Here is a 14,420-nt window from a genome sequence, read left to right on the forward strand (position 1 = left end):
AGAATGAGGTATGAGAATATTGTGTAGGCCTAATAGCTAAGTACACACCACATATATTTTAGCTAGCTAATCAATTGCAATGTATTTAATTTAGCTATAACTATCAGTATAACAAGTTACCAAAGATGGATGGATGGATGGATGGATGGGATAGATAGATAATCCAATAACAATACACATAAAATAATAATTTTTTAAAAAACAGGCAGCATACCAATGATCAACCCCCCCCAATATTCAAACCAAATCTACGCCCTTGCCTCCTTCACTTCACTTTCCCTCTGTAGATAAAAAAGTTAACAAAATGATCGGAAATGACTCAAAACGCTGCATAATGCGTGCCAGACAAGTAATTTGTCAGTCATTTTGTAAATGAAAAACTACGCGCCTGCGCACACATGCCGTCACCGATCTCACTGATTCACGTTTTTTTAAAGTTGAATTCAGTTCTCATTTATTTGTAGCGCTTTTCACAATACATATCGTTTCAAAGCAGCGTCACAGAAAATCATGCGTCTACATTACAATTTAAAGCTACACTGTGTGAGATTTTCCCCCATCTAGTGGTGAACTTGTATATGACCATCCAGTGAATTTTAGTTTCTGTTCCTCTCAATTCCGATTTTGTTTTAACTCCTACGGTGGCCTATTTAGTCCAAGATTAACATGGCTTCAAGTTCAACCTCGTCCACATTCGACATGGTGCCATTGAGTGTTAAAACGCGAAAGGCGAAGCTTGAATTCACGGGTATGTCCCTCTTTGGCTAATGTACTTTCAAGATGGAGGGGCAACATGGCGACCCGCATTCGAACCCCTTACCCGTATGTATTTTCAATGGCATATTATAAACTTACGAGAATACTTTATTACTTGAAAGAAGTAAATATACATTAATGAGCACATATATTTTTGAAAGAACTAAGTGTTTTTAGCTAAGAATAAACAAAAAAATGTACACAGTGTAGCTTTAAAGTGATTTGTCCATGTTATGTATTTCAGAAATGCACATATACAAAGCACACAGATTAGCTAACAATGTATTATTAATCAATATAATAATTAAATTAAGGGACAGGAATAAGTGAAATAAGAATACATGTTGTTAATGATTAGGGTATATAGAAATGAGCATGTGTGCGTGTTGATGCAGAGCTGCGTCATCTGAAGTCCTCGCAGGAGTTGAGTCGTCCCTTCACAGGTGTTGGTCATCTGCAGTCTTTATGAGGGGCTGGATCCAGACTGGAGCTGACAGACTCTCTAGTTACCTCGGGATGGGCGTCCCGAGATAAAACAGAACAGTAAAATAATTAGTGTAGCTTCTGTTCAAGGCATTAAGCAAAGACAATCATGTGCACTGATATAACTGGAGTACAAGGTTATGAGATGCATTCTGTGAATGCTTGGCTAAAGAGATCTTTAATCTAGATTTAAACTGGAGGAGTGAGTCTGAGCCCCGAACATTATTAGGAAGGCTATTCCATAGTTTAGGTGCCAAAAATGAAAACATTCTTCCTCCTTTAGTGGACTTTGATATCCTAGTTATTACCAGGAGCCCAGAGTTTAGTTTACACAAAGATGATAACGGTATTGTTTCAAAACCTGTTTCAAGGTTTGCATTCTCTAACCGCCGGGCTCTGTTGCCGTGTGGATGAGTGCCCGGAACGCGTTGAGAGTTTTCAATTTTGGTTGAAAATGGCGTCGTGTAAGTGGCCCCAAAGTAAATAACAAATGATTTTTTTACAACGGAAATTAATCAATCAAAAGCGTACTTTAGCTGGACAATAACTTTTTTCTAGAGTTGATGCACCCAAAACAATCTCTCTGCCATTAATTTCCTATTATCACTGTAACGCTACTTTGAAACAATCTCTATTGTTAAAAGCGCTATATAAATAAAGGTGACTTGACTTAACAGCCTTGTTGTGCTCTTTTAAACTATTCTAACTCAAACTTTTCCGGGAAATGCTTTTAAAGATAAAAACTGAAAGAGTTGTTGGAAGCTTGGTGGTGGTGAAAGTCGTGGTACTGTGGTGTAGTTTGTGTATAGCCTACCATTAGCTTTTTTACTTCTGGCGACTGCATCAAGGCTTCATATTTCATAAAAGTCGTGTTCATCTGTGAACATTATCTTGATGGACAAAATGTACAAGTATCATGAACTTTTGTTGATCACAGAGCTTGTTTTTTGTGCTAATCCAAAAGCCTATGAAACATTTCTATTGGGTTTTTGTTGAGGGAACCAGTGTGATGCTAACTGCTGGTTGGCCTACAAAGAGACACCATACTTGCACCACTCTAGTGCGGTAAAACGACAACTTTTATTCATACTAATTATATTGATACTATAGAATATACTTTTTTTTAATGGTTACGAAGTAAATTCAAATGTAGTTCCTATGCATCGATGCATTGAAATTTCTAATGAGCCAAAAGAAAGATGAGTGATCTGTTAAGAACACTCATGACTGCAACAAAAACGTACAGTTGTTTTATACTGACATTTTAACTCTCCAGGGACGGGCCATGTAGTCATGGCAACCACACGTCGCCCGGGGTGTCGATGGGAACTTCAGCAAATTCAATGACTCATCCTATGTGTGTTCTTGCCTGCGTGCGTGAGGACAAATAAAAGTAAGGCAATCAATGAAAACGTTTCTGATGTTCACTCGATTTTATATGGTCACTTGGCACCATTTTGTGGTGAATACAGTGAGCAGAAGTGGTCTGGGAAAGACAGGGCCACTGGCATTCAGATCGGTTGCATAAGGTGTATTAATAGAGCAGCAGTGGGGTTGTGTTGTTAGAACCCCTCCAGCTCGAGTGCGAGTGGCTTCCACTGGTGTCCTCTCACTGTTAAATCATCTCTGAGTGTAAAAAAACATCTCGAAATGAAGTTTACAGAAGCCTGGAGCAGATAAACTGTGACAGTAATAAATACAGTATAAAAAGAGCAACGAAAGAAAAACTTTAGGTGACAAAATGGACTTTTTTTAACCTGTATTGTTGTTAGTGTTGGGTGTTGTTTGAATTTTAACGATTCCGAAGCATTGAGAACTTTGTAAGTGTACAAACAGTTTAATAAGAAGATACTTTATAAAGACAGTACATTACGCGTATATAGACAGGAGCCATCTTGGAAAACAGTCTTGACAAGTCGAGCCACGGTTGAATAATTCGCCATCTCTTTAGTGTGTATCCTTTGGAAGCACTAGTCTCTGTTGCGTTCAGTTTTTTTTAAATTATTTTTATTTATTTATTTTCTCTGTTGCGTTCAGTGCTTTCTTCCGGAAACAACGGACCATATGAGATTCCAAGTCACAGTTCATCACTTAGCACAGCGTTCGTGGCTCGACTTGTCGAGACTGTTTTCCAAGATGGCTCCTGTCTGTATACGCGTAATGTACTGTCTTTTTAAAGTATCTTCTTATTAAACTGTTTGTACACTTACAAAGCTCTCAATGCTTCGGTTTGCATGTAGGGACCCTCATTATGCTACCTATATGTTAGTGTGAGGCTATTTTGAGCCTTGTTAGTGGTATTAACTATAGCGATTTAATTTTACTTATTATATGCCCCATATACTAGCGTTATAAGCTAATCTGTTTTTCGCTATATATAAATGCAGTCCATCATTGTTGAATAAAAAATGTATTAACTTTTGAACAGTGTGCATGTCCAAAAAACTATGATACCATAGTACTTTTATTTTGTGAACCTCCTATGTCCTGTATTGGTCATTTTTACAATGCACAGGGATTTTTGCTGAAGCATTTTGAGCCAATATTCTGATCATGGAGCCACAAATGTCAGGGCTTACGAATGATTTGCTGTTCATGGTCAAAGTTTAGGTCAACTAAATGTCCTTCTGGTATTTATAGAGCACTGTTGATATATTATTGGTGTACACAGTGTTTGTAATCGACATGGGTTGTATTTACTATATTACAGTCAAGATTCCATAGTCCATGTGAGAATAGACCATCAAAGCTTAAAATTAAGTGTATAGCCTGTGACACTTACATTTCAAAGAAGATATATTATACATTTGTAGAATTGTGGTAAAGTGGTTTTGATGGATTGAGAGAATGGATGATAGTAAGCTTTAACCCTTAATAAATGCTGCAGTAATGCAACCAGTTTTATGGGTGACCGCTTCATGTGTCACTCACCCAGCTGAGGTCACTGGTATTATAGTGTCTTATGTAAGATAAGATCCTTCAAAGTACTTCTAGGAACTTCGGTAGCCCAGGGTTCGCAGGCGATAGGATAGAGCAACATATGAAACGTATGAGGAACGAACGTGGATTGGGGACCATAAAGGCATATGACTCATACACTATGTTCTGGAGCCATATGAAAAGTCATGATAAAATTATGCATGTAACCTTTAATCATTTTAATTGTGGAGATTTGTTTTTCTTTTCTGCACACACGGGATGCATGTGGACCTGTTTCTTCTTGTTGCTTGATTTACTGTGTTGTTTCTCTACAAGAAGCAAGCAGTGACATTATGTTTCCATCCACTTATTTTTATGCAAATTTTGGGATATCGCATAAAAACACATGGGTGGAAATGGCAAGATGCTCATAAATTCTAGAAATGCGCATAAAAACGTTGAGGCAAGCAGGGAGGGGACGAAGGGCCATGGGAACGGAGCGAGGCCAATGGCACGAGTGCTAAAATGTATGTTATATTTATTATAAAATAAATATATTATGAGGAGTTCACCCTGAGTTTATTTAACACAAACATTTAGAAAGCTCAGTGGATGTACACACTCCACACTCAAAGATAATTGGACTATAAGATACCAAAGGCAATGCACGCATGTGCTTTCTCTATAGCAACAATGTTATTTCAAGTTGATTTAAATATCAAGTGTAAATGCTTTTTTAAAATGTAATTGAATCAAAGAAATTTTATTTGGTCTAGTCGAAATAAAAGGATTAATATTTATGTTATGTTACCATATTCCGGTAAGAACATCATTATAACCAGGCTTGTCTTCATTGAAATTTAAAGGGCCAAATCTGAGGAAGTGTCCAGATATTTTTGATCATTTAGTATCATGTACTTTAAAGGCCAATTCACACCAACGCCGACAGTCACCAGATTACAGCACGTCTCTTCTCAGACATTCTATTTCAGATTCTGCATGTTCAATCGGCAAAAACAAGCTCTGACATACTCTGACAGGGGTACGCACTGATAAAAGGGTTAAACCTGACAAAGTGTCTGTTGCCGTCTGTCGGTGTGGTGTGAATTGGCCTTAAAGCATAACATCTCTGTTCATAACATCATATGTTTTTGTTGTTTTACTTAATGTTTTTTTTTGTTGTTAGCTTTTTGTGCTTTGCTTTGTTTTGTTTTGTTTTGCTTTTTGTTTAGCTTTTTTGTTTTTTTTCTGTGCTTTGCTTTTTGTTTTTGTTTTCTTTTTGTTTTGCTTAGATTTTTTTGTTTTTGTGTTTTGCTTTACCTTGCTTTTATTTTTGTTTTGTGTTTTGTTTTGCTTTGCTTTCTTTTACGTTTTGCTTTCCTTTTGATTTTTTTTTCTTTGCTTTGCTTTCCATTGATCTCATTTGTGTATAAAATTGTTGATTTATTGAATTGGACAGCACAGGAGAATAAATAAATAACTGATTTCTTCATTGTTTCAGATGCATCTTCCACAGAGCAGCATGCGCTGTTCATGCAGAAACTACAGCAGTGCAGCGTAATGTTCGACTTCTACGACACGGTGACGGACCTAAAGAGTAAAGAGACCAAACGGGCCACTCTTAGTGAACTCGTGGATTATGTGTCCACTAACAGAGGCGTTCTGGTGGAGCCTGTCTACCCTGAGATCACCATCATGGTCAGCATTCATGTGATGTCCACCAACCTTTAAAATTAATTTATTTGTTTTTAGCAAAAATAATCATCTCTTCCTTGGTGATCTATAGTCAAAGCAAAGTGCAAATTGTTTCTGTTTACAGGTTAGCACAAATGTTTTCAGAACGCTTCCACCCAGTGAAAACCCAGACTTTGACCCAGAAGAAGATGAACCCACTCTAGAAGCCTCCTGGCCTCACATGCAGGTTAGCTGTAGCCTGATGCTCTGACATTTTTATGGCTCTTTTTTTTATTTTTTTTCATTGTTTTTAATTTACCTCATAGAGAGCATAGTGTGTAAATAAATTAAATGCGTCAACTTTAAGACTTGCTGTATAAGACCAGCATTTTGTTAAGGTTATAGAGAATATAATTTATGTATATTCATTACATTACATTCATTTTGTTGATTTGAATGTTTGTTTTTTTAAGCTATATGTTATGGCCAAAGAAAAATATCATGATAACATTTTTCATTTCAGTTTATATATAGAGATAATTATCACAATACATGTCAAATCTTTTTTCTTTCAAGTTTAAAGGGAGCTTTTTTCACCGTGATTGAAAATTGTAGCAACCAGAAAGTTAATTGTATTTTTAAACTATTCTTTATGGTCAAAAACTGACAAACAATTGCCAAATAGATGAACATTTCACAAATTTAGAACATAAAAAAAAAATAGTTCTTTAACACTTTGAAACTTCTTGAACACTTTGTGTCTTTTGTTCTTAACTCTTTCTACGCCGGGGTTTTTTTTTTATTTTATTTTTTAAGAAATTGACCTGACACCGCCAGGGTTGTGATCATTTTCACAAAAATCTTTTGTTGTATGAATATCTGAGCATGCAATATATCAAAAGAAAGAGCAGACCCTCTGCTTTTAAACGAAAAACTGTTTTATTCTGCATTCCTTTTTTATCAACACTTAAATATGGGTAAGTTTCATAAAAAAAGCAACATTTTGAACAAAAAGCTGAGAAAATCACGTTTTTGTCAAAGACTACATCCAGATCAGATTCAGAGCGATGATCAAACACTGATGGAGTAGATCGAGTCCATCAACACCCCGACTGCACAGTCCTATAGCTCGTCCTGGGTTGACATTTCATTCAATAACATTAAGCAGTCTTGATTTATATGATATTTAATAATGATGATCACGTTATTTTACATGTGCCCCTGCTTACATATGATTGCTTGAAACCCCTGGAAACAGTGGGTAAAACAGTGGACACCCCTAGTGTATAACAGTGGAAACACAGAAAATTCTGTGTTTGGTGGGGAAGAGTTTTCTCACAAATAACGAAACATTTGTTGGCAGGGAAAGAGTTAATAGAAAAAATGCGTTCTTCGTTTCTTTCTGCATGTTCTAACAGGTGATGTTTCAAACCATGAAACCGGTTTGTGTTGCCAGAGTTTGACACAAATCTTCATCACAATTTGCAGTGCAGGCTGCAATATTACTAATATTTCATGTTTTGTCTCTTAGGAATGAACATTTCACAGTAGCTTGAGTTGAGTGACAGTAGCAGTTGCTTGAGTTGGGATGATTTATGTTCATTAACAAAAATAGTAACATCTATAAAAATTGTAACAACCCAAATAAGGTAACTTACATAATTCTGACTGTTTGAGTTGGGACTCTACTTTTATTAAAATTAACCAGTGGTCTTCCACTCTAACCATTCTAAAACCACGCATATAGCACCTCACTACCATGGTAAAATGTTAATATTTGATTTCTATGGTATTTGTATGAAAACAGTAGCCTAAATACATTTTAATATAAATACAAATGCTGTAGCTTAATGCTGTGGCCCTAGATCAAATGAGTAGCGCTGTTTCGTTCCACTTTTGGCGCAATATAAACATTATATCAAATATTTATCGAACTTTTGTTATAATTTTATAGAGGAAAATAATATCAATTAATTAGCGTTACTATTTTATCGGCCATCCCTAATATGTTCTAATATCTGTTTATGCATGCTGGAAGCATTCAATTGTGTCTTTTTGTCTTTTTTCAGTTGGTGTACGAGTTTTTCCTTCGATTCCTAGAAAATCCAGACTTCCAGCCAAGTACTGCCAAACGTTACATTGACCAGAAGTTTGTGCTACAGGTATATGTGCTTTATATTAATTCATGAATTACAAATATAATACACCAAAAAATTTTAAGGAGCAGTAAAGAAATCAAAAAATTCTTAAAACAAGATACATTTACCTGATGCAATATTGCATCAAGTATTAAGTATTAAATATATAAAAGTTTTTTTTTTATACTTTATAAAGCACTTTGGTCAGCCTTGGTTGTATTTAAATGTGCTCTATAAATAAACATTGATTGATTGAAAAGTGCTATATATAAAATTGTTCATGTATTAATCACTTTTTTCATTCCCAATGTGTGAACCGCTTGTAACGTAACTTTAAAAAAAAAACGAGACCTTCCCCGACTTCCTATGTTGTCTATGAAAGCATGTAGACTGATTTTTATGTGAAGGACTCGGGGGGTCATTTTTGCCGGGAAAAACAAAAGGATGTGACGTTTAGCCTCTTATGTTCAATGATACATGAAATGAATGCTTATACAATGTTTAGGATAATGCCGAAAGAGCCATTCTATACTGCAATATCAATGTGTCATGCACAGAAAAGGTGTTCATTCAAACTATAGTCCCACATAGCCAGATCTATATAGTCTATAGTCTCAAACATACTTTATAATCAAAATAATCACAACATTGTCATTTTGAATTACCTCGTCCGTCGATATGATGCCGGTGAATTGCAGAGCTGGTGCAAACATATTCACATCGCTATAATCAGATGCTTTCTTTACAGCTGTTTTCATTTTCTTTTATGCGTTAATTTTGTTAATTATTGAGAGGAAAGCATGCAGCACATATTTACTTATTAATCTAAACGTCACTCCCAGCAGCGTGGACTGTATCGCGATGTTCGTTAACAGTAAATCGCTGCAAAGGTATTTCGAACTTCTTTCCAATCGAAAAACGAAAAAGAACCTCGCTATGATTATATTGGTGCCTTGAATCACTTGAATCAAACAATAAGTTGCTAGCTGCAGTTCACATAATGGCCATCTGTGTCGCTAATAACAAGGGTTTCTGAATTCTACATATAGTCCTTAAACTCAAAGTCCCTGTAAAGGTAATTCTGAGATTTGTTTCTAAACACATAAATGTTAGAAATGTATTGCTGAAACACGTTACAAAGACTGTGAACTGTGTAGTACTGAATTGTGGAGTTTTTGGGCGGGGCTAAAACGGTGGCTTGATGATGCAATGGAGCCACTGTGCATATGGCCCCTCCCCCAACACTATAAACTGTCGATGACCGACTGGAGCCACTGAGCCTAGCCCCTCCCCTAACACTATCATAACTAGAGCAAATTTGCATCAGTTCGTTCGCAAGTTACTGTCAGTACTGTTTGTTACTACAGCCTACAACTTACAAAACAGATTATATCAAGAAGAGGTGGATTAATTTTGTGAACAGCTGCTTTGATGGAGAGCTGAGGATCACCACCAACACCTGCCTCTGCAGTGACTTTACACCGGATAGTTTTACGAACTCTCATTGGAGACAACAAGGATTCACTGATAATCCACTGCAGAATGGGGCCAAACCGACTATCTCCCGCCGTCGTGAGCAGTACGTGAGTGGGTGTGGTTTCGGCGCCGACAGCGGACATGCCCCCAGTGTTTGAGAGCAGTTTTAATGCTGCTTTTTTATTTTGATAAGATATTTTATTTACTTAGCAGATTTTTTTTTATGATTCAAATTTGGCTGGGTGGTTAATAACACATTTGTCAGTGGTGTGACAAACTCAGAACACATGTTTAATTTTGACTTTACAGGGACTTTAAAACTCAACAACTTGGTGTTTTTCTGGCTTCAATGGAAATTTAAAAAAAAATCACAACATCATTCAACATATATTCTCTTAAAACAAGTCATATCGGTTTTATCAGTTGTGATCCTAAAGTTAATTTATCCTGTTTCGGGGATTTTTAGGTTCAGGAAAAAAAAAAATATATATATATATATATATAAAAAAAGTGCTCTCATGATATATTTAATTTCTCACTCTGACTTTTACAAATGAAGTGGAAAATATTTTGAAATATGAAATGATATGCTTGGGAGACAGGCCTGGCCTAGTCCTCTCTTGGATCTGCCTCAGTCAATCCCTGTCCCTGTGTGAACCACTGGGTCATCGGCTGTCCATATCGACCCAGTCATTCCCCCTGAGAGCACTGAATGCTCTGGAATGTAGATCCAGTGTGGAAGGTGGTCAAGGCGATTTTCCATGATGTGAGCGTTTCCTGGGCTGCTTTAAATAGTGCCCTGTTTACGCCACAGGAAGGAAAGAGGCAGCACTGCAGTCCAGGCTGGGATGGATAACATAATGACAGGGGGTTAAACAGACAGCAGACACAAGACAAAAAGATTAATTCGAGCAGAGATGTGGTGGATGGTGTTCCCCGATGCATTATTATTTTCCATTTGGAGATGCTGTTGTGCAGAAATTACACATTTAAGCTTAAAGAGAAGCAAATTTGTCCAGTGACGTAGGACTGCACGCAACTTTCTAGTTCCTGCTGCATTTCGTCCTCCTCATATAAGCTTAATAAAGCCTGAACCTCGTCGTCTGTCCATCAGTCGTATTTTTAAACTCCGTTGTTAATTAAAATATCAAAGAACTCTTACTGCACACGCCGCAACATACTTTTAAAAATGGTGGTGGAAATAAAATGCTGCGTGGCATCAACCAATCAGCATGTTCAGCACCCAAGTCCCACTCCCGAAAGTTCCTGAACTTTGAAAAAGTACATTCTGAGGGGGAATTTTTTTACCCAGAACCTTTTATCCTGGTCTCTGCAGTCAAAACGCAGTACCACCCCAAAGTTCCTAGTTCCTGTGGTGGAAATGCGGCTATTCTAATATGCTGATTTGATGCTCGATACATTTCTTATTATTTTCAGTGTTAAAAATGGTTATTTTTGTGGAAACAAAAAAATAATAATTATTTGCATTGAAAGATTTTATTTTTTATTTTTTATGTTTGTAACAAGGTAAAATTATTATTCTATATTTACCATGTACTAGGTCCTAATGATCAATTAACTGCTTTAGGAAAATTTGCACTCGAAGGTGCTTTAGTTTACACTAGCGGGTGATAAAGTTATGTTCAGCTGGTCTTTTTTTCCAGCTTATTCATAGTGATCTATTGAAATAAGCCCTGCATGTGGAGGACGAGCATTTTTACTTCTGTTTGAATCTTGATATAGAGTTAGTAATGTTTTAGACATCATTAATGGCCTCATGAATGTGATTGAGGTTGGACTCATTTACTAATAATGTGATGTTGCATAAAGGCTGTTGTCAAATACATCTCTCATGGCAGGGATTCATTGTCTCGGGGCTAAAGGTAGCATTACATAACACATTCCTGTGCAGACAGTCTAATGTGACATAACAGTCGACGCTGCCAGATCAAAACCATTCTATGAAATGGTCCATTAAGAGTTTCAAATGGGAACAAACTGCTTTGAATGGCATTTAAGCCAGTATTGGTTTTCCATTTGTTTACATTTTTTTACTCTTTTTGTTTGGATTTTATTTTTTTTGTATTTTGAAAATGTTTTTTTTTTTTTTTACTAAAATTAAAACATTATTGGTTAGTGAACATTGTGTTGCGTTCATTAGTTTTTTTATTATTTAATATTGAAAGCAGAAAAAATTGAAAATGGCAACAACATAAAAAATAATGCAACTTGATTTTTCGTTTTGACGTTCAGGGGTGGAAAATGGATTAACAACTTGAATATTCAATCTCTACATTTGGGAGGGAATGAAATGCCTCTTTCAGCTGATTAATTAAAAGATAAATTAAATATCATTCCGTGCCATCGTCAGTTCCGTGCAACATAATAATGTGTTGCATCCCAGTTCTCCTACTTATACTACACCCTAAAAGTAATGTTTTTGTGAAGAAAAGGTCAAAACTTTTGAGTGTTTTGCAGAAGAGGAGACGAGCTTTGGCACATACCACTGCTCTGTCGCTTTGGGCCCTATTTTAATGATCTAATCGCATGGTCTAAAGCGCACGGCACAGGTACACTTAGGACGTGTCCGAACAACGGGAAAAATGGTCGGCACACCAGGCGCATGGTCTAAAAGGGTTGTCCCTGGTCTCGAGTAATGGGTGTTTTGGGCGTAACGTGCAGTAAACCAATCAGAGTCTCATCTCCCATTTCCTTTAAAAGCCAGTTGCACTCGCGCCATGGCTATTTACATGACCAAACTTTGCGAGCGGAAAGACTGAACACTTCTCCAAAGAGGAATAATTTTAATATTTAAAGATGTTAGTGTGCTGCTGCACTTCCCTGTGTGTGTAATAAGCAGGAAATGAACAATGTGGCGCAGGACATGAAAATGATAACTACGTCAGGCTGAAACTAGCAAAAAACACTTGCGCTGCATCTGGCGCTGCAATGCGCTGGGTGTATGATAGGGCCCTTTGTCTGTCATGCTGAGTCTCTCCTCATGTAAAAGTTTGCATAATGATACATTTAAAAGTTAATGACCAAATGTTTAATTTTAAAAGTTTACAAAGCTGTTGCAGATTAAATAATGTGGATAACATTGAATAAATATCTTTTCGTCAAGGTTAGATACTGATTATTACTCACTCAAACCCCTTTATCTAAACTGCTCTACTTAACAGTCGAACACGCACTTCCGCCATGTTTGTATTTTTATTTATTTTTTACAGTTTTTATTCGTGTTCGTAGTTGTTATCAAATACTCGTCCAACACACAATGGGCTGTGGGCAGTATTAGCTGCTAAGAATGCACGGATCTGCACTTCGGGTTCTAACCGGAAAAAGTAGACCATCCGGGTATCTTTGGAATACTCATCAACATACTACGATTTGGGACACACTAATTCTAATTTCGGATGGATAGTATGTGAATTGGGATGCAGCAAGTTACAGTTGTATAGATTCTTAAGCAATTATGTTCATCTCTTTCTCATCAAACAACCAGAATAACACATTGCTTGACACACAAAACGAAAATGATGAAGAGGCTTTCTCATTTTTCTTCCTTCAATATTAAATGAACGCAATGTGTGCTAACCATTATTGAAACCTTATTATAAGAAATGTAAATGAGGCCATTATGTAGCTTTCATCATGCGTTATAAACCCAGATAACCCAAGTATCTTGACTACAAAATAAAATGTCATATTCAGACATATTTCAGTTGTGTAACAATTTATCAAAGATATTAGCACAAACAAACTGCAGAGAATTTGCACCTTAGAACAAGACAAAAGAAAATGGCAAAGCAATGTTTTTTTTAATGAAAAAATTAACTCCTTGCATATTTTTTTTCAGCTCTTAGAACTGTTTGACAGTGAAGATCCTCGTGAGAGAGAGTTTCTAAAAACGATTCTGCATCGCATCTACGGGAAATTTCTGGGTTTGCGTGCCTTTATTCGGAAACAGATCAACAACATTTTTCTGAGGTAAGAACACATGGACACATTCAATTGATCAGAAGTGACAGTAAAGAAGTTTATAATGTTACAGAAGATTTCTGCTTCAAATAAATATTGTTCTTTTGAGTCTTAAAAATCTATATTAAGCAGCACAACTGTTTTCAACACTGATGATAATAATAATAAATGTTTCTTGAGCAGCAAATCAGCATATTAGAATGATTTCTGAAGGATCATTAGAAACTGAAGACTGGAGTAAAAATTCAGCTTTGATCACAGGAATAAATTGCATTTAAAAATATATTACAATAGAAATGTTTTAAATTGTAATAATAATATTTAACAATATTAATGTTTAAATGTTTCCCCCACAATAATGTCAGTGAAGCTTTTAAGTAAAAAATAAATGCAGGTTAATAAATTTGATCTAAGCAAAATGCATCCATGTAAATGATTTGGCTAAAGATTATCTATGTGTTATTAAATAATGTTTCCAAAAATGATAGCTGCGTGTGAAATGCTTTGGGGTAAGCTGTGTCAGTCTCTCAACTAACAGTGATAGTAAGCTTTCCAATTTCATGAAATATTACTACAAAATGTGGTAAATATTTAAATATAAAAAAATTATAAACTGTATATTAAAGTTTTTCTTGCTGATTTATGAATTTCTAAAAATCTGCAGAGAAATAAGAATTTTGGATTGTGGATTGTGCATTTATAAAAAACATTTTTTTATTTGAAATGTAAATTGTTCATGGATACCCCAATAATTTCCCCAGATACCTCTATGAAACTGAGCACTTTAATGGAGTGCCTGAATTCCTCGAGATTCTGGGCAGGTGAGTTTTTGTTTCATTTTCTTTCCTCGCTAATGCATCTTTATTCATTTTCTGTACACATAGTTCATCTAATGGAGTAAGTGCAGTAAGAATGCATGCTGTGTAGAAGGTTCTTTGGCTCCAGGTTCAGCAGCAGAAGCGTGTTTGTGTTGACTGGCTTCAATCATCTAAT

At 36.1% G+C, this 14,420-nt stretch overlaps 1 protein-coding gene across 4 annotated transcripts in view; it reads left to right on the forward strand.

Moving 5' to 3' along the window:
* Window positions 1–14,420, forward strand: part of ppp2r5a (protein phosphatase 2, regulatory subunit B', alpha isoform) — a 34,576-nt gene that overhangs the window by 4,770 nt on the left and 15,386 nt on the right. For all 4 annotated transcript variants that reach the window (XM_079831857.1, XM_079831855.1, XM_079831854.1 and 1 more), the window contains exons 2-6: window positions 5,660–5,856; window positions 5,978–6,079; window positions 7,902–7,994; window positions 13,306–13,436; window positions 14,189–14,248. In XM_079831857.1, coding sequence (XP_079687983.1) covers window positions 5,660–5,856; window positions 5,978–6,079; window positions 7,902–7,994; window positions 13,306–13,436; window positions 14,189–14,248 — 583 coding nt within the window. The remainder of the gene's footprint in view (window positions 1–5,659; window positions 5,857–5,977; window positions 6,080–7,901; window positions 7,995–13,305; window positions 13,437–14,188; window positions 14,249–14,420) is intronic.

This window comes from Gobio gobio (assembly GCF_949357685.1).
Source record: "Gobio gobio genome assembly, chromosome: 12".
Taxonomy (NCBI): Eukaryota; Metazoa; Chordata; class Actinopteri; order Cypriniformes; family Gobionidae; genus Gobio; species Gobio gobio.